We start from the raw sequence: 21045 nt of genomic DNA, 5'->3' as shown, positions 1-21045 counted from the left end.
GTATTTGCTAGCCAGTAACTAAATTTTTCTCAAGCAGAGTGTATCATTGGTTGTTATTTTTTAGTCTCTTTTTTTTCACGCTGGGAGAGCAGAAATGAACATGTTGACCTCTATGCAGCCATCTTGGAAGTCTCCTATTATGGGATTTTCTTATACAAATATTGATAAGAATAAAAATGTTTGTTACTACTTCAGTTCCTGCAGTGTTCTTCTGAACTCTAATGATAAAGTAGGATAATATGCTTTACATCTGTTTACTGCTGTCAACAAATTCTGATCTTTCTTGGCCATTTCTTGCAAAAACATACTTCATTTGCTTAATCCTGTATCTAATTGGACTGGTGCTTTTCAGTCTCCTGTGTTTATTCAGTAATTTCACAGTATTGCTAGTAGTCTTCCTGAATCTTCCAGCACTGGTCTCGGCTGCAAATACTAAGTACTCCCGATTCTTCTAGTCGGCTCCTGAAATTTTTTTTCTTTCACTCAAGGATTTTCCTGTGGAGCAGTAGAAAAGACTGTTTATTGTCTACGTTTTGCTATATGCTTTATTATTGCCATAAAAAAAGAGAGGCTAAGTTCCCTTCTGTTTGCTGCTTTGCTGACTAAACATTTTTGTATTTCCTCCTTATCCTATTCTAATGTCTTTAACCCTTCAGGAAGAATATTCTGAAGACATGTTGGTATAGCAGCTTGAATATTACACCTGCACTTCAGCATTCCGTGATTGCTGGGATAAACATGTTTCTCTTTTGCCTGATGTACAGTGAATAATCATTTTCTACAAACCCTCTTTTATTTTTTTTTCCTTTCAGCAAAACCTTCATCATGTGCAACTCATTCTGTTGGTATAATTTCATCTTTACTAAGATAGATCTTGGATACTCTTTCTTTTTTGGCATATATACACAATGTACCCTCTCAATTAACAAATCTTGCAGAAATGTAGTGTCTTACCATAAGGGTAGATGTCCTTGCCTTCACCGCTGTACTGTTCATAATGTATGGTATTCCGTGTCGTAAATCATGTCCGGCCAGTCTGCTAAAGTCTATCATTGCTTTAAGGTACACTGAATGTCACCTGCACACTCTTTGGTAGCATAGGGCATAAAGATGACATTCAGGCGTACCATCCTCGGAACTGATTGCCCCAGTAGCAACAGGAGTCCAAGAAAACCAGAGAGAACCTGCACATTCAGGAAGGAAAAAAGACTAGGGGGATGGAGGGAGAGAGTGAATACTGCAGTGGTGAAGATAAGGGGATGGGGGGAGAGAGTGAATACTGCAGTGGTGAAGGTAAAGACATCTACTGTTATGATACAATTTTATGCAACTGCACTATGTCCTAATATTCACTGCTGCAGTATTCATAACTTATGGGAGAGCACCAAAGCTCAAGAAGAAACTTGGGAGGAGGGAGCAGCAGTAGTCCCCTCTAAGAAGCCATGAAGAACAGCATTGGCAAAACCATCTCCATATGGAGATACAAACCAACTTGTAGTCTTTGGTAAAAGTATGCACAGACGTCCAGGTAGCTGCTTCAAGAATAGAATTAGTGTCTGAGTCTTTGAAAAAGCACCAGAAGAAGCCACAGCTGTAGTAGAATGAGTCTTTACAGAAGAAGGAGGGCTCTCACCATGAAAAGTGTAACAAAAAGAAATAGCCTTTTAAATCCAAGTAGAAATAGTTTGCTTGTTAGTAGTTAGCCAGTCCTAAAGACCTAGGATGAAAGGAAACAAACAACTGATCAGATTTTCTGATAGACTGTATTGGATAAGACTAAAGCTGAGCTGTCTATGCATGTCTAAGGTGTGCAACACCCTCTCACTGTCAGATTGTGGACAGAGGAAAAAAGTAGGCAAATTAATAGACTGATTAAGTGACAACTCATTAACCATCTTGTGCATAAAAGAAAGATTAGTATGCAAGGACACCTTGTCCTCACAAAATATCAAAAATGGCGGACAAGCTATAAGGGCTTGCAACTCAAGACACCTGTCTGGCAGAAGTAAGAGCTAACAAAATAACTGTCTTTCAAGAACAATGTTGCAAGGAAGCTGAAACAGCAGGCTCAAAAGGATCCTGAGTCAATTTCTCCAGAACAAAATTAAGATCCCAGGGAGGAGGAACTGGTTTCCTGGGAGGTCTAATGTTAAGGACACCTTTAAGAAATTGCTTGGCCTCAAGTCTAGAAGCTAACTGGCGGAGAAAAAGTCAAACAAGCAGAAAGAGTTAAGTGGGCCTTAATAGAAGAATAGGCCAAACCAGCATTGAGCAACTCACACAAATAAGATAGAACCAAAGGAACATCCACACTAAGTGGGCCAAGGTCACGAGAAAGATATCAAATAGAAAACCTCTTCCATTTAGATGAGTAGGATTTCCTAGTAGTAGGTTTCCTGGCCTCCTGCAGGACCTGCAGCACATCCTCAGAAAAAAAGGTCTCTATGATCAAAACCTTATCACCCACAGTGTCAGTTGAAATGTGGACAGGTGGGGATGGATGAGAGATCCCTTGTCTTGTGTGAGTAGATCACCCTGTGAGGTAACTTGTGATGATTGCCATTGGCTAGATGCAGAAGAAGAGGGAACCAGTTCTGTTGTGGCCAAAAGGGAGTCACCAACAAGATTATGGGAGCATCCTGTTGAATCTTGAACAGGACTCTCAGAATGAGACAAAGGTGAGGGAATGCATAAAGAAGCATCCCCTTTCAAGAAAATGCGAGGGTGTCCACCTTCTACACCAGAGGACCTGGGACTCTGGCACAAAAGAGCAGAAGTTGTCTGTTCAGAGGGGAGGCAAAGAGATCTACTTGAGGAGTACCCCCCCTGTTGAACAGTGTTCAGAAACGCATCCCTGTGAAGCATCCATTCCTGGGATTGAGTGAAGGACCTGCTGAGAATGTCTGCTACACTGTTCTGATCTGAAGGAATATAAACTGCCTGAAATGTCACTTTATACTTGACAGCCAGATCCCATACCAGAAGTGCTAGCCGGCAAAGAAGGTAAGATCTTGTTCCCCCCTGTTTGTTGATATACCATAAAACTGTGGTATTGTCTATGAATACATTGAGAGGCCCCAGAGAGAAAAGAGGATGAAAGGCCTGAAGAGCCAGTATAAGCGCTCTCATCTCTTTGATGTTCATATGCTCCTCCTGCTGATGAGGTGACCAGACTCCCTGAACCTTCAGAGAGCTGAAACATTGCTCCCCATCCCACATCTAAAGTGTTTGTGAACAGAGCCTGAGAGGGAAGAGTAGGATGAAAATGGAGCCCTGGATTCAGAGACAACTGCTTAATCCACCACAAAAGTTCCTTCTTGAGACGAAGAAGAAGAGGAACTGTAAAGTCTAGAGGATGCGCATGTTGAAGCCACACAGAATTCAGAAATCACTGGAACTTCCTCATGTGGAGTTTGGCCAGAGGCCGCATCAGAATGGTGGAAGCCATGAACCCCAGAACTCTCAAACTCCCTGGCTGTAATGGAGGCCAGGAGAAGAAGAGTTTGAAAGTAAGAAATGAGAGTTAAGCCTATAGAGGAGGCAGGGATGCCAGCACTGGCACCATCTGAATCCCTCAACCCAGAAAGACATGATCCTGAGAAGGAGGCAGGGAAGACTCAGGAACCCCAAGGTGTGAAGAAGAGAAATGGTAAAACAAGGATTTTATGCAAGGACCTCTAAAGAGGATGCCTGAATCAGCAGGTTGTCCAAGTAAGGAAATATTTGGATCCCTTGAAGCCTCCAAAAAGCAGTCACAGGAGTAAGGCATTTGGTGAATACCCTTGGGGCAGTAGAAAGGCCAAAGGGCAGAGCACAGAACTGAAAATGCCAGGAAGCAACAAAGAAATGCAAAACCATCCTGAAAAGAGGATGGATCGGAATATGGAGATGAGCATCCTTGTGATCCAGAGACACCAGAAAGGCCTGAGGGAGCAAGACAGGAAAAAAGGTCTGAAGGGACAGCATCCTAAAGGAAGGCACTTTCAGAAAAATGTTTAGGTGAGGGGGTGTCTAGAATCTGTCTCCAAGTACCTTAGTTTCTGGGCACTAGAAACATTCTTGAATAAAACACCTTCCCCCTTTGGGACACAAGCACCTCTTGATTAGTACCCTGAGACGAGAGATCTCGAAGAACCTCTGGGAGAAAAAAGGAAGTTGTTTCTGAGAAGGCTATAGAATGCCCATAAAAGGACGACAGGAAATCCACACCATGAACTACCCCTAATGAATGATTGACAAAACCCAAGAATCCTGGGTGATTCAAAGCCAAACAGGAAGAGAAAGAGGTGAAGAGAAAGAGAAATGTGGCTGGGAACAGGTGGATAAGTCGGACAGCATCTGGTTTGTCAGGAAAGGAAGGCTTTGGAATCCCTGCAGTCTGAGTGGCCTTAGCAGGGGGAGCCTGTTTACCACCCTTTTTCCTTTAGCAGGAGGGGGAGATTGCCTACGAACAAAGGCTGGCTTAGAAGGGTAATTTCTCTGAAATTTACGCACAGGCGAAACAAAGACTTGTTTAAGCTCCTGTTAGGTCTTTCTCTTGTCCTGAAGAGACTTAAATAAACCAGTAGCCACGTCCCCAAACAAAAGTTTATTATCCAGAGGAGCATTTATCAACTTAGCCTTAATATTATTGGGTAAAGGTTAAAGCCTAAGCCAAGAATACCTCCTCAGTACTTAACCAAAAGCTGCATTGTAACTACATTTGATAGAATGATGAACTACTTCAGAGGAAGTCCCTAGCAAGGAAAGAGCAGAAGATTTACTCGGAGTCTGGAAAATCAGAAAAAAAAATGACAAGCCTGAGAAAGAAGAGCCAGCACATACCTAGATATGTGGGTCTGATAATTTAATAGTCCTCAAAGCTAGGGTAGCTGAAGTATAAACCTTCTTACCCAGCCTGTCCATGGTACTGCTGTCCTTGTCAGAAGGCAGTAACATGGACGAAGGAAGCAATTGAGATGGCTTATCAGAGGCTACAGACACCACAGAGATGTCAGCAGCACGACATTTGAGCAAAAAGGAACAATCCTCAGTCACCTTATAAACCTGTCGGATTTCTTAGGAACAGGGGGCAGAGAATTGGATGCTTTAGAGGCATTGGAAAAAAACACCTAGTAAAACAGCAAAGACAGGAGGAATAGCCACAGGTTTAGGATATTCCATTATCAGTAACTCAAAATACCTCTTATGGGGTATCTGAAACCTGGGCACAATCCCACTTAAAAAATTCCATCATGCTAGAGATTGTGTCCCCAAAGGAAATTTCTTCAGAAGGAATATCTGGACTATTAGTTTCCTCCTCCTCAGACCTGTAGTCTAAAGGAGAAGGAATCTGGGTAGAATAAGTAAGGGATTCTTCATCAGAATCCAACTCCTCCTCAGAAGAATTCATTTTCCTGGTTCTTTTTAGGTGAAGAAGAGGATCAAGGAGGGTCAGGAATCAAAACCCCTTGAAGAGGCCTTACCTGCCGCTCATTTTGTGGATCTCCAGGAGCAGAAGAAACGTGTTTATTTTTCAGTTTTTTTTTTTTTTTTTTTTTTTTTTTTTTTAAAGGGATGTCGTCCTAGAAAACTGAGAAGGCCCTGACTCAGGATGGCATTCCACAAACATAGTAGGAACTTCTTCCCTAAAAAGAAACTGATTGTTTCCAAGGGGTCTAGGGGCATTACACAATCATGGTTTCCCCTGAATGCCCAAAATGGATGCCTGCACAGCTTTGTCGGATTTGTTGCCCATCGGATCCTCGCCGGCCTCCAACCCGGACGTGGCAGAGGAATCCAACGACATAACCAGGTGAGTCTCTGGGTTTGTAATAACCTTGGGAGAAACCCCTCGCAGAGGCTGGACAGCAGGAGATTCCTTGTCTTATCTTTTTCACCTTCTTCTTCCCTGATGGCTGACCCTTGGGTCAGGAAGTTCCATCCATAGTATCTTTAGCAAGAAGCTTAAGGTGGTGGTTCTCAAGATGCAATGAAAGGGAAAAAAGCCTACTACGATGGGTTTTCGGGACAAATACCTGACAAATTGAACAAAATTTATGGTTGTGAGAAGCTCTTAGCCAAAAAATGCACTTATTGTGGCAGTCTTTATGGGGAATCTGTTTCCCACACTGGCATTTACCCTTCCTGGATGACATTAAATCCTCCAAACATCACAAAAAAAAAACAGGAAAAGAACAAAAATGTCAACTGGGTACTTATCTGCAACAGTGAAGACTTCAGCAAACAGGAGTAATTACCTGAATTCCAACAAACAGAAAAAAAGATGCAAAAAATGGACAGAGGCAAACAGACTGACTGTTAAAAATAGTGTTCAGTCTGGCGGCAAAGAAGTTCTGAGGATGGTACACCTGAATGTCAAATTTATGCCTTAAGCTACATCTACATGAGGAGTGTGTAGGTGACGTTCAGCTTACCTTAAAGCAACGGTAGACTGGTAGACTGGCTGGACAATGGGCTTCATGGCAGGGAATACCATAAATTTATGAGTACTGCAACGGTGAATGTAAGGACATCACCAGTGCCGTTGCATATGTGTACTTTCATAACATGAATGTGGTCTATTAATTTCAGTTTTTGTGGTAGAGCAAAAAAGTAAAAAAATCAACAGTACGGAGAGAAAACTCTTTCTCTCCCTTTTATACATGTTGAAGCATCTTGCTCAAGTAGCTTTTTCTTCATTTCAAACTTTAATATTTATTGTTTAATCAGTTCATCTGAAAAGCTAGACAAGCTGCTTCTATTTTTGCAGTGTTTTGTTGTCTGTCTGTATATATTCCTTCATTGTTTTACATTAAACACACACACACATATATATATATATATATATATATATATATATATATATATATATATATATATATATATATATATATGTGTGTGTGTGTGTGTGTGTGTGTGTGTGTGTATATATATATATATATATATATATATATATATATATATATATATATATATATATATATATATATATATATATATATATATTGTTTTTCATCTGCATTAGTGGACGCCATCTCCTCTACAAAGCTGAACAGTTGCAACATTTCTTCACAGCTGAAGTGTTTTTCTTTTCTGCTTTATTTTCTTTTCCTTTCTCCAAATTCTTTGCTGGCATTCGTGCAGTGTAATAACTAGCCAGTAACCAATTTTTAAATAAATTGATGGTCTTTACTGGCCCTTTTTATCCACAAAATTGCAGTTTTCACAATGGGGAGCTCAAATCCGTTCATCATTCAGTCAGTAGCCATCTTAGATATCCCCAGCATGTCTGAATATTAATTACATTTTCCCATTCTGAAGTATATTTCTGGCTATTGGAAAAAATTATTTATAAGGATTTTATTTGAGAATTCCAAGGATTTTATTTGAACAGCACTTCCAAGTCGTCAATTCAAGTACATCCCTCAGCATAATTTCATGCTCTGGAATGTTGTTTTTTTCTGTGAATATATCCTATAGATATAATAGACTACATATTGTAGATAACCTTTTCAGGATTTAGTGCAGTCTAAAGAACCCTGGTATGAATTCATTCCTTGAGGGTGTACTATCCATGTTTGATACATGTACATTATATAGGTGTCTTGCCTATTGTTGAATGTACACAAGATAGACATCTGTTTGGTCAGCAAACAGATGGTTGACATGTGAATGAGATCGACAATCCCCCAGGTGGGGAATATTCCCTTTCTCCAGGGATTGTGTGATCTTATAGTTGATATAGGGGCTTGCCCCCCCCCCCCCCCCAACAAAAACGTTGTTTAGCCTGCTCTGGGGTAATTGGAGCATATGCAGTATGTATCAACATTCCAAGTATTAACATCATTATTACTGTCATCAGTTGTGTCCTTTTGATATAATGGAACACATCCATGTGTGTGTATGTATAATTTTTTTTTTGTTAGCATTTCTTGCTCTCATACATCATCATAAGACCTTTCTACTCAGTGCCCCATGTCCATGCTTGATCTGCCAGCTTCAACAAAATCACACCAGACTAACCTTTGACTGGTCTTAGCTTAAACTCAAGGACTTCCTAGGAGTCTTGACCACCACCTTTAGCCTGTTGTGTTTTTTTTTCTTTGGGTCTACCCCTTTCCTCCCTCCCTCCATTGCAGCCTTTGTGGTTGCATCCAAGGGGCATGTGCACAATGGGGGCATGTGGTGCATGACCCTGCCTCTGCAGCAGCTCAGCCAGGACAACCCTTCTTTAGACATTGCTCCCCAGTGCAACATCCCCAGCCTGCACCAGATATCTCTCCATGTAAAAGCCCACCCCCCCCGGGACGGGGCACACCCTTCCCTCCCTTACTACTTCTACTCCATCAGTCACTCAAGCTGCTAATCCAAACTCGGGTCAGCTGTGCAGTAGTCTGGGATTTATCCCTCTGTACCACCAGAGTGGTTCATTGTCCAGGTTTGCTATTGCTTTCAGAAGTAAAAGTAAGGTTTAGTTAATGAATAAGTATCCACACATAAGGCACCCCAACTGAGAATTGAACCAAAGAACCTCATGCTGTGAGGCAACAATGCTATCCACTGCACCACTATTTAATTGGTGTGAAAAATCCTTTTCAAGGCTGAGCCCTCTCTTGTCTCATTGCTTTCCATATACAAATTAAATCCTAACCATGAAAGTAATGCATCGTTTTTCTCTTTCCCAGCGATAATACCAGAAAAGCACTCTAGGACTTTTGGCTGTATATATCCCATAAGAAAGGAGCATAATTCTTCCAAGCCACCCCATCACTGTTTGCTTATATGAGAATATTCAGCTGGAACACCTCTCGTTGTATCTGTAGATCTGACACTCAGTTCTCCCCTCATCTCTTTCTCCAAGACTAATTTATGCTATGCAACTCTTAATTTGACACCCTTCCTCATTTAACATCACTGATATTTGAGACTCATTTGTGCTTGGAGTGATCCTCTGGGAATGACTGAAATAGACACAGTAGTACTGGCCACAGAAAGAAATTCATAGTTGGGAGTTCATCAGTCAAGGTCCAGCACACACAGTAGCCTCTTTCCTCCTTTCAAAGCATTTCTTACTGGTTTTCTTAGCCAACAAGGTGTGGAGGATACCAAACTGCATTCCTAAATTTTTGATGTGTACAGGTTCTCACAAGAAAGTGAAATCCGCTTTCATTCCCAGAGAGGGGTCCTGATTTATAGGAAGCACTCTAATCTTGTATTTATCTTGTAGCCAACTATTTTGCCAAATCTGAAGTTCCCACTATAACAGTAAATGTCCGCCCGAGGTTGAGAGAGATGCAGCAGAATGTAATCTGCACACAGTGGGATTTTTACTTACTACTCATTAATGCTGTAATGTCTTATCTGTAATTGATGGGTCACCTTGGCAAGAAGATCCAGTTATACGGTAAACAGGACAGGGGCAGCCCTGTCTCAGCTGGAATACATGCATTTGGTCATGCAACCGATCGCCAAATGTCAGTTTTTCCAAACCTAAATGTCGAATTTCAAGGTGTGAATGGTCGGAATGTTGTACAAAACTCTGAATGGGACATTCCTGTCCACTCTACCACCTAAACAAGCACTACCATGGGTCAAAAAGGGAGGGGGGTGCAATTTTGCAACGTCACCGTACTGCTTTCGAACATTTTCCAGTCGGCCATCCACCGGCCAACCAAATGCGTGCATACTGTCTCATCCTTTCACATTTTGTTTTTAATTTATTTTATTTAAGTCGGTTTACCCTTGAATCCAAGTAAATGTCAAGTATTAAATACCTTTTTGGCATCAGAGCTAATGATAGCCACCCATACGTCCTTCCCTGATGGATTCCTTACTACCATGGAAAGTTTTAATATGCTGTTTAAAGTGATGATTCCTCCTACAAACCCACAGTGATCCAGTTCCACAAACTGTGGGATGCAATTACCAAGCCCAGTGAACATGAACATCTTATATTTATGACTGAGAACTAAGATGGGTCTGTAGAAGGATGGCATCAATTTCTGTTTTTTGGTATTGCTACAATCTCTGTCTCATTCCATGTCTCTGGTACATAACCGTTGGTTACTATACTAGTTTACTATAAAAAGAGTGAAATCCGTATTAGCGTTTAATGTAATAGTCGGGGAAAAAAAGGACAAACTGTTTTGTTGAGTGTTTAAAATATTGAACGTTTGAAAGCCTAGAATCAACATTCAGCATTTCTTGAAATGTTCATCTTCTGCAAAAAAAAACTGTTCATAAATCACAAACATTTTTATTGGTTTGCAGGGGGCAAGCCCCCCTGCACCCACCATGTGGGGGGGCTGTGCCCTCCTCCACATCCCCTGCTAATTATATAGTCTAACTCAAAGATCATACTACAGTGAGGAAAAGGGTAATTTTCCCGATCCCCACTGTAGTGCAATCCAGTTGTAAACAGCGAAGCTCAAAACCACAAATGCAAGCTATGAGGCGACAGGATTTCCACTCGCAATTTTAAACTTTTGCACCTTTACCTTCGACCTAATGAATGACGTTAAAGGTAAGTTTCAAACATTTGATAGTAAGTCTACTGTACCGTCATCTTAAAAATCTAAGGTCTCCAGTCTGGCCTTGTCCGTATCTGTCCAAAATTCTCTAGGAATCCCATGAAAGCCCAGGAACTTACATGAAGCTGCTTCCTGAGAGTTTCCTTTAACTTTTGTGTAGTAATAACTGTCGATGTGTCGTTACTTTGGATGGCACAGTGGTGCAGCGGTTGCATTGTCGCCTCACAGCAAGAGGTTCTCCAGTTCGATTCTCGGCTGGGGTGCCTTCTGTGCGGAGTCTACATGTCTTTCCTATGTTTGAGTGAGCTTCCTCCGGGGTGCTGCAGTTTCCACCCACGTTATAAATACATGCGTCTGGAGCATTTCTCCCCAAGTCTCCTCTGAAAATTGGCTTTGTTCCAAGTTGGACTTTCCCAGTAAACAAATGTTAAATAAAATAAATTACTTCAACTGTCTAATGGGAGTTTTAGCACATCTAAATTCTCCATTATATTCTGTTGTGCTACATCACCTGATCATTCTGACAAAGCTGTGTGTAATAGCTGCCCATGATTACTGCAGTTTCTGTGGGGGTGATCAGTAATTCTGCAAGTAGTGCATGTGTGCACTGCAGTAACATTATACTGTACCTCCCCTTGCCAAAATGTTACTGTGTGGCATTTCTGATATCCCAGTGAAGTTTGGAAAAGCAGGTCAATAACCTCTCCTGCAGTAATGCACATTTCCTAATGACTCCTCTATTTCTTTTACAAATCCACAGTTCTCTACGTCCACAAGTTTTATTTTGTAACGTTATCCTCTCCATGTTACATGGCAAGCCATAGAATTGGCTTTTCTTCACTTCCAGTTAATATATTTACTGCATTTAACATTGTAATGGTAATTGTGCTGGTTTCCCTTTTGCATGTACTACAAAAAACTTGTACAAAGAAAAAAAAATAGATCTGAAACCTGCGTGATGTAATACATTATCCTGTGAAATAGTTCTACATGTACTCTTCCCCTCATCCTCTGCAAGCTGAAGAAAAAATGTTACAGCTGCTATTAACACATTCCAAACCATTTTTGATAGCAGTATGCTTTCAGAAAACCTCATTGTGCTCACCTCTGTCTCCTTTAAATTAATCATTACATCCATTCTGCTTAAAACAGAAAGCAGTACGTTTTGGTGCATTGAAATTGAGCAGGTGGGTGGGTTTATGTTTTTTGTGTGTTTTTATGGGTTCCCCATAAATAGTCCTGCCTGCCTTTGTGCATCAGGGATTTTAAGGCAGTGCCTTGGTCACAAACCCTGATGTAGCAATTACCAGATAAGTAGTAAAATGTATGTTTTATCTAGTTAACAAATAGGATTGTTTATTATTATTGTTGTTGCTGTTATGACTGTTATTATTATAGTTAAATGTAACATTTAATATGCAAATTCAGCCACCGAAGAGTATTCAGAGTTGTTTTTTGCAAACCACCCTCCTTTTGTAGGAGGGCAACTCCTACAACGCTAGCATTTTACGTATTTTAAGTGAACGTTTAAGTTTAGAACAAAATCTGTGTTTGTAACAATGGTAATCTGAAAAATATTTAGTTCTTCTCAGGTGTGTGGTACTGGATAGAGGCTGTCATGCTTTTTGTCCCACATGGGACTGTATTCCCAAGAATATCTACTGAAAATGTTTCTAATTTTAAGGCTACAAAGTTGTTTACACCATTTTCACTCTTATTTGCCTTCTATTTAGGCACAGTCATCATCAGCAGAAACATTTTCTAAGTAAAATGATTTGATTCCATTGTTGGAAGCTCAGAATGACTGCATATTTGGCTTTTCCATACAGTTCAAAAACAGTCTAAAATTTTTTCAAGCCAAGCCTGAACCGGTAATCACTAACTGCTGTAGTAATAACATTCTGCACTGCTGCAGAATTCTCATCTGCAAATGATTTCCTTTTTGGAGTTATAAATTCTGTAATAATGTCCAGGAAGCAGTCTGTTAAAGCAAAGCCTAACAAGAAGGCGGAGTTGGAAAGAAAAAGGGATGAGAAAGCTGCCAGGAGAGCTTTAGCCAAGGAACGCAAAAATCGGGCACCGGGCGGTGGTGATAGTGATGATGAGGAGTTTGTTAGTTTTGCTAATCAGCTTCAAGCCATGGCACTCAAAATCCGAGAAGTACCTGGTGATGGGTAAGTAAACGAGTTTTTAGATTTTTGTTCCTAAGTCTTTAGTTCATTATATTATTGTAAATGCTGGTTTCATGTAATATGGTAGGGCTGGTTAACCTTTTATTCATGACATTATCATTGCATGAGTTGCATTACATAACCTTGCATTGCATTACATTTGTTTGCTGCCAAAAGGAGACAATAATAAGTTTCTCCAGTCTGGTGTTTAAGTGCATTTAATATTGTACCTTCTTCAGTAGCCTTTCTTCAACCATCCCAAGCCTTTGTCAGTGCTTTCTCTAACATCTATTCTGATAATTCATGGGTCTACATCCGTCTCTTTGTGAAGAAGTACTTTTGGAAGTGTAGGGAGTAGGGCTCCCCCATCATTTATCACCTCTTCCCTTTTCTGGTCTTGTTCAGGATAACCTCTTCATTGCTACCGGACCTGATTTTTGTGCACCAGTATCATGTGTCATCTCTTCCAGCTTCAAGTGAGAAGATCTGTAGATTCCCTAGTCTCTTGTTATATCCCCTCCGCTCCATTCTAAATATTTTTCTGGTAGCTTTTCTTTCTATTCCTTCCAACAACCTAATAGGCTTGGTCACACCACACCTTGAATATGGTCCACAGGCCATACATGGAAAGGGATGTGTAGAATCAGGATATTAACTCTCTGCTTCTGGAGTCTGTTCCTTTGAGGATACAACCATCTTCTGTCCTCACACTCTGCTTCTTGTGATTCCATCCAGACATTGCAAACATCCCCAGATCATTTTTCCTTTTGCTGTCAATTCTTCTCCCCCATATGATACTTTTCCCAACAAGGTTGTTGTGGCTGAAGTACAGTGTTTTGTGTTTGTATTGAACCTCACTTTCTGCTTTTATGCTCAATAGATGTCTTTCCTGGATTTTTACACCACTACACTGCTGCATTTGTCACTGTGTCATTAGCTAAGAGGTTTATCCTTCTTTTTGTTTTATTCTTTTGGATATGTCCAAGACAAATTCCTGACGTGTGCTGGACCTGGCATGAAACCCTATGCCACTATATTAGACATATTCCTAATTCCTGACATTGTTCATCTTACCGCAACACTCTGTGCTCTATCTTTCAGCCCCTCATCAGTCCAGTTTCTCAGTCTTGGTCCTACCTGCAATGACTGCAGTTTTTCTGTCTGCCTCCTGTGTGGGACCAAGTCGAAGGCCTGGCCTTGCTGATATCCAGGTGGACAATGTCTTCTGGTACTACCCTGGAATGTTTGCTTGTAACAGCCTCTAAAAGGAATGCAAGGAGATAATTTTTGTGTATGTCTTTTCTCTTTGCAGGTTGCACTAAATAATTCTAAATCCAAAACGGACCGCAACAAAGAAACCAAAAGATTTAGGTGGTCAAGATAATAGCCAAATCTTTTATTGCGAGTCCACAAAAATTAGAATCCGGCCAGCAAACCATATAAAAGTTATACGCACCAAACCAGTTTCAGTGCTCAGTCATAAGCACCTTTATCAGTGGAATGGTTTTAAAAAGCCTTCCCCCAAATGTGATCTTTAGAGCAAGTATAATGCACAAAGCCATCTTGCAAAACCATTTCATGTTCACAAAGTAAATAAATGTAAATTTTCATTAAGTCCAGGAGGAAGTAAAGTTCCCAGATAAATGATCAGTTTTTACTCTTTGTTGGATAAAAATATCCTGTCATTAGTTTTTTCAACAAATAACATACATTTTGCACCAATGTTTCAGTGAATGTGTGTTTACATTTTCCACTTCTTGTTTTTTTTTGCTATGAATATCATTCAGATATTCTGAGATGCATATATTTTTAAAAATCTTGACATCTTGCCAACTTTACATGCAATAAGCAGAGTTACTGAACATATTTTGCCAGTCAGCAGATGTGAAATCATTGTACTTTGTGATGTAGTTGCAGAAAGAACAGTTTCCACATGGAGACTAAACTAACAGTTTTTCCTGTGATAATCATTGGAATATTCTTTGTAATACTTTTTATGATATGTAAATTACTTTGCCAATGTTTTTCATCTTCTAAATGTGCAGCTAAAAAAAAATACATGTGTTACTGCTCAACAAAATCGGCCAGTTGTTAAAAAAGCTAAATCATGACTATGCTTCCTTCTGTTTTCCTTATGTGACAGTAGATCTTTTCTGTCATTAGCATTGGTTAACTGTTTGGCATGTTTTATATTCTGGGTCTTGTAGCCTCGAAGTGTAAACCTATGGGCTAATTCCCAAACAGGCAGTGTAACCTTGATCATCAGAACATAATAGTCTTATCCTTAAAAACTGTGACTTAAGAAAGTTATACACAGAATATTGTGAATAATCGGAAGCTTCAAGAATATTACTTTTGTTCAAGGATTTTTTGTACAAAGTGTAGTTTATCAAACCATTTAGTTACTTGATAACTAAAACGTCCAAAAATGATATTTGATGTAAATAAAAATTCTCAATAAATTGAATTCCACAAAATTTTCTGTGTAACATGCCCATAAGTTTAGTTTGGTATGGTGCGGATGGGCCATCACACAGGAAAGTGGGTGAGAACAGTAGTATCCAGAAGTTATTTTACTTCCCTTCCTATCCCTCCCCTCTTTCTGTAGTCCCCTCCCTCCCTCTCACAGACATATTTCTCTGTCAGAAGGCTGCAGCAAGAAGAGGACCTAAGCCTGCTGCAGAAGACTATAATTCAAGAGGGCCCCACAAGATCAACAAAAGCTAAGCTTTTACTGCAGGCACCATTCTCTGAATAGTCTGAAATAACTTGTTCTGGAAAAAAAAATTTTCTCATGGTTCCAATACAGTCCATCCTTTCATTCCTGCAAGAAGGAGCTTGGACACATTTTTGGATCTCCAAGATGCCGGTCTTTACATCCAAATAGCAAAGGATTCCATGAGATTTCTTCACTTCTGCATAGGAGTCGGACATCTCAAACACTTCCTTCTGGTCTCACCTCTGCCCCCAGTGTGTTCACCAGGTGTATGGCAATAGTTGCAGCTCATCTTGAGTTGCAAGGAATCAGGGTCTTTTCTGTACCTGGGTGACTGGGTTCTGGTACCTCCAGTATTTGGCCTTCTTTGTCTTCAGGGACTACCTAGTTAACTGCAACACTCTGAAACCCTAGTTGATCTTCACATAGTCGCATTCATCCGCTACAGAATGCACACTGTCTTGTTGAGCTTTTCTCTCACTTGGCATATTTCAGTCAGTATGTGCGGCAATCTTACAATTAGTGCTTTTGCCGATTTTGGTTGTGTTTTGCACAGTATCTTAGGATATTAGTTGTCACAGCAGCCATTTACATGGTCCTCACTATGTGGTTTCATTTGAGTATTGCAGTGGACACCAAGGATTGTAGAAGGAAACAAATCTGCAATTATGAGTTTAGTCACAATCAGTCCAGATTACCAAAACAGGATGTTACTTTGGATGGAAATGTATACAAATATAAGGAACACTTCTCATGTACACTGCATTTTTATCCAGGTAATACTATTACATGAAAAGCTACTTGTACCATATACAAGTTAGATCTGCAGGTTTAAAATGCTTTTTTCAAATAGAAGCTATGAGTACCAAACTGTAACGATCTTTTTAATAAAATTCACATGTAGCTTCATATTTACTTCTATGAAAAGAACATCTCTATGGGAAAGGAAAACATGTTCAATTGTAAAATGAAGAGATGCTCTAGGGATGCATATTATTTCTTGATGTTGAATGGTTTCTTACCTTTGGGTTCATTACAAACTGGTTTGATAAAGAGAAGACTGGCAACCAACAGCTGCATACATTTGCAAGGACAACATAGACCAAATTATCTGGGAAGCTTCAGATATGGACCAATTTTTATGGGAAAACTTAAGATACAGACTCACCTTTTTTCATGAGAACCTATAATGTTCATCATTAAGTCACTCTAGCAGTAGCCAAAACTATGTGGGGCATATCCTGCCAAAGGCAGGATGCCCATCCAGTTTCCAGCAGTTTACAGCACCTCCCATGTGCTCATACAACAGTTAGAGCTTGAGTGCGAGCCCACATAAAAATAGATGTATGGGTGCCAAAACTTCTGAAGTCATGCTGTTAAAGCAACTAGCAAGTCTTGGTTACAGATCTGATTTCATAAGGTCCGCAGTCAACTAGTTATTGCAAAGGGGCCAGATAAGTACCCCACTGGGGACTACCTTCCACTTTTTCTTAAAAGTATAATTTTCCATCAGAATTTGTTTAGGAGAAAGGGAAAGTTTGGTCACAAAATGTACTATATAAGAGCACAATACTTGGACTTATTTAATCTGTTTGCCTTTTACCTCTAATATGCTTGTAGCAAGTGAAGCGTCCTTTTTACTTAGAGAACCAAAAATTGAAAGCACTTGACAGAGGTATCATAGACCAGGGTTCCAGCACCTTCTACTTTCCTCCTCTGGTCCTGAAGAAACGTATGGCACCAAGGGAAGCTTTGGTCACTTCTTCAGCTTCCATGTTGACTTGGCCTTTGAGCTGCAGTCTTCTGATAGCCATATGATCATTCCCCTGGCTCCTTTTGCCCTCTGTAATGCTGCCCTTGCAAGGCTGCTAAGGTCTGAGAGGTTAGCAAGTCCTTCAAGGCTACTCATACATCTTCTTTGGGGAATAGGAGAACTGCTTCTTGTAGCATTAGAGGAGGGAGTGGACATGGATGTTCATAGTGTTTCACTGTTGCAGTCCTTACAAAATTGGGTTATCTGGCTCCCGGTAGCCCACAGTCGGCCAGAATACCAACATCCTTGGTATATGACGTCAGCTGCCTTCGGTTTAAGCCTGACGTCAGGACGTCCAGTACAAAGGAAGGCAGCTGACGCCATTTCCTCAGTCTTTCTTGCCGCGGAGCCCGAAGCAGAAGCTTTTTGCACGAGTGCCAGTCGGCCGAGTACCTTCTATTTAAGTTGAAGACATCCTCAGATAAGTACCCCATTGGGGACCATCTTTTTTTTCTTGCTTTAACGAATGTCAGAGAAAGTTAATAACAGTCTTGCCTGTGGAAAACAGATTCCACACCATGATTTTCACTCCTATTGTATCACTTGTTTGGGCCTTGAGCATGACATCCCTAATTGCGTTTTTTTGTGCTTCTTTCTACCCGCGTACCTTTAGTCATATAGCTAGGATCTTGTTCAAGCATTTCAGAGTTTGGACCAAGTTCGTCGGTATGGCGTCTTCTGGTCTCCCAACTTCAGATGTGCCTAAGAAGCACAAGGATAAGGACCGCAACAGGCTTAGGGTCAAATTAACTGACTACGTCCCTTGGTTGTCGGCCCAGCGGTAGTCAGTGAGACGCTTTCTTTGCCCCTGCAGTCCACAGATGTTCAGCAATAGGCATTTGCAGAGGCCTCGTCTGAGCCCTCCATGTCACAGGCTTCCACTTCATCTTCTGGCCCTCCGCCAGTTGATACCTCTGATGGATCCGGGGCCACTAAGCAGGCGCTGGCTTCTGAGGCCTCTTTTCTCTGCCTGGAGACCAGATCCAGACCAATGACCTTGGTTTAGACTACTGCGGTGGCTAGGCCTCCTGAGTCCCTCCGGCTTTCTAGCAGGCCTTCCAGCCAAAAATCTACTCGTAAGCAGGCCTCAGCCTCCCCTCAAATGCTTCAGTCTCAGATGATTAAGATGACTAGTGATCTCTTGACCCTTATCAGGGGCTCTCAGCCACCTCCTTCTAAGAGGGCTAGGGAATTGTCCCCAGAAGTTTTGTCTGCCTCAGACTCTGAGGTTTCCAGCACTTCTGCTGATGAAGAGGGAAACTCTCAACTTTTTTTTCTGGTTTTGAGGATTCTGAAACAGAAGTCTGTATCCCAACTGCCTCCCCCTCCAGAAGATTTTTCTTTAGGAGATTCTCTGAATACTCTTAGGGAGCATTTCACATGGGAAAGTCAAGACTACCCTCAGTCTAAGAAACGGATTGGGAATTCCTGGATTTGCCACAGCATAAGCCTTTGGCTATCCCTCTGGTTTTGGAAGTAGTTGATGATGTTTTCATGGAGAATTCTTTGACTCCTAATTCTGTTCTTCCTGCTACCAGAAAGCCTGACATCTATTATAGAGTTCCTGATTCTCATCAGTTCCTTTTCAAGAATTCTACTGCCAGTCCATCCACCTGCCTACCTCCTTTCCTAATCCTCAGAAAAGGTTACTGCATTCCCTGGATGTGCATGGACAGCTTACAGTTTACCTGGACAGGACTAAACCTTTTCAAAAGTCGGATCAGTTGTTGGTCAGTTTTGCTCCTGGAGCTCAAGGCAAAGCTATTTCTAAACAGACCATTTCTTAGTGGATTGCTCATTGTATTCACTTTTGTTACTTACAGCATGGCAAGGTTCCTCCATAGAGTGTTAGGACCCATTCTACTAGGGCAGCCTGTACCTCAGCAGCTTTTTTAAGAGGCGTATATACTAGGGACATCCTGGAAGCAGCTACCTGGACTTCTGTCCATACTTTCATAAAGCATTACAATTTACCCTTGATGTCCTTCAAGGATGCATCTGCAGTCATCACATATGGGTTGTCCTGCCTCAGGCAGCCCTTCGGTCGGACGGATTCCAAAGTCTGGGTCCGGCGTCGGCTGATGTCGCCCCTTCCCCGACTTCAGAGCGCCTGGGGTATAAAAGCGTCAGCCGACACCATCTTCCCCAGTCTTTCTTGCTGCGTGGTGCCCGAAGCAGAAGCAGTTCGCACGTGCCGGTCGGCCAGCTCCTGTAATTCAGCTAAACCGAAGACTTCAAAAGCTAAGTACCCCGTTGGGGACTCTTTCTTGCCTCAGCCGATGTCAGATAAAATTAATAATTGCTTAACTTGTGGGAAACAAATACCTCATAAGGATTTCCACTCTTACTGCCTACATTGCTTAGGCCCAGACCACGACGTCTCGGCCTGTTTCGCCTGTGCTTCCTTCAACCGACGCACTCTAAGACGTCGGTCGGAGTTTGCAGAGGAATTTTTTGGGGCTAGTTTTGCTTACAAAATGCCGTCGGAGACTCCGACTTCACATTTAATAAAGAAACGGAAGGACAAGGACCGACACGCGGTCCGCGGTTTCGGCTGAAACCACGGCCAGGCCTACCGCGAGTGTCTCGGTCTCGGCTGAAACAGAGTCCTTGGTACTACCGTTCACCGAAACCGTACAACCGACAACCTCGGCCCCGGAGGCCACTACTGTATCGGTTGTTGAATCTCCATTGGAATCTGGTGTCCAGGAACCTTCCGACACCATTCCCTTAGACAAAACTACACCAGCACGTGGTGCAGCCAGGCCTCCTGCATCCATGTCTATTAAGGCATTCTCTAGGGCTAAAGCTGCTAAACACTCAAAATCTATGCCTTCCAGGGTTATCCCTCAGGGACCCACTACAGGTTCTCAGATCCTTAGTCTAGCAGAGGACCTTATTTCATTAATTATTGGCTCTCAGCCTCATCCGGACAGGGGCTGTCAACCTTCTACAGAAAAAAGGCCCAGGGTTGAGCCCTCTGATCCCCTCTCCTCAGATGAGGCCTCTGATGGCTCTGCTCTCTCGGACTACCAGGAGGAGGCTTTTTTGGCCTACAAGGATTCAGATGCAGAGGAATCTATCCCTTCGGCCTCCCCTCCTGAAGAACTGTCTTTTGGGGAAACTCTGCACACTATGAGGGAGCATTTCCAATGGCAGGGCCAGGAATTCTCCGATTCCAGGAAGAGATTAAGGACCTTCTTGCATTTGCCTCCGCATAGACCTTTGGCTATTCCCCCTGTTTTGAATGTCATTGATGATGTGTACTCTGAATCTAGCACAACCCCTGACATTCTCCCTCCGGCTCCTGCCAAACCCGATAGGTACTACAGGGTCCCGGAATCACATCTTTTCCTTTGCAAGGCCCACTCTGCTGATCCAGAAACTATTTCCCAGGGCCCTAAAGGGGTTGCAGCTGTCACTACAAAAAAATCCACTCCCCTCTGAAAGGGAGTCCAGGGCTTTAGAGCGATGGGGTAAAAAAGTGTATACTTCTGCTACCCTTTCTATGAGGGCTTTAAACTGTCAATTTCATATGATACAGTACCAAGAATATTTGTTAGATGAATTGCATAAAAAGCTGTCCTAGATCGCAAATCACTTCAGGATCTGGTACATAACTCTCAACAGGTTAGCAACCATTTCTTGCAGTGTGGTTATGATGCATTGGAAGCTTCATGTAGGTCAGCTATGACAGGTGCAGTCATACGTAGGCATGCTTGGCTGAAGGAACAATCTCTGCCAGACCATGTTAAAGCAAAGCTTTTGGATGCTCCACTGGAAAAGCAAAAGTTATTTGGCTCCACTGCTCAGGAGGTCTTAACGAAATTTGAA

The 21045-nt window shown here is 41.7% G+C and overlaps 1 protein-coding gene across 2 annotated transcripts in view; it reads left to right on the top strand.

Moving 5' to 3' along the window:
* Positions 1–21045, top strand: part of OTUD3 (OTU deubiquitinase 3) — a 753927-nt gene that overhangs the window by 43455 nt on the left and 689427 nt on the right. The window contains exon 2 of one of the 2 annotated variants that reach the window (XM_044061796.1): positions 12245–12685. The exons of the other annotated variant lie outside the window; for it this stretch is intronic. Coding sequence (XP_043917731.1) covers positions 12477–12685 — 209 coding nt within the window. The 5' untranslated portion in view covers positions 12245–12476. The remainder of the gene's footprint in view (positions 1–12244; positions 12686–21045) is intronic. 2 annotated transcript variants of the gene reach the window in all.

Source organism: Protopterus annectens, chromosome 2.part0, assembly GCF_019279795.1.
Source record: "Protopterus annectens isolate FY-2018-M chromosome 2.part0, PAN1.0, whole genome shotgun sequence".
NCBI lineage: Eukaryota > Metazoa > Chordata > Ceratodontiformes > Protopteridae > Protopterus > Protopterus annectens.
Note: the sequence above shows the minus strand (reverse complement) of the source record. Positions and strands in the feature narration are given on the sequence as shown.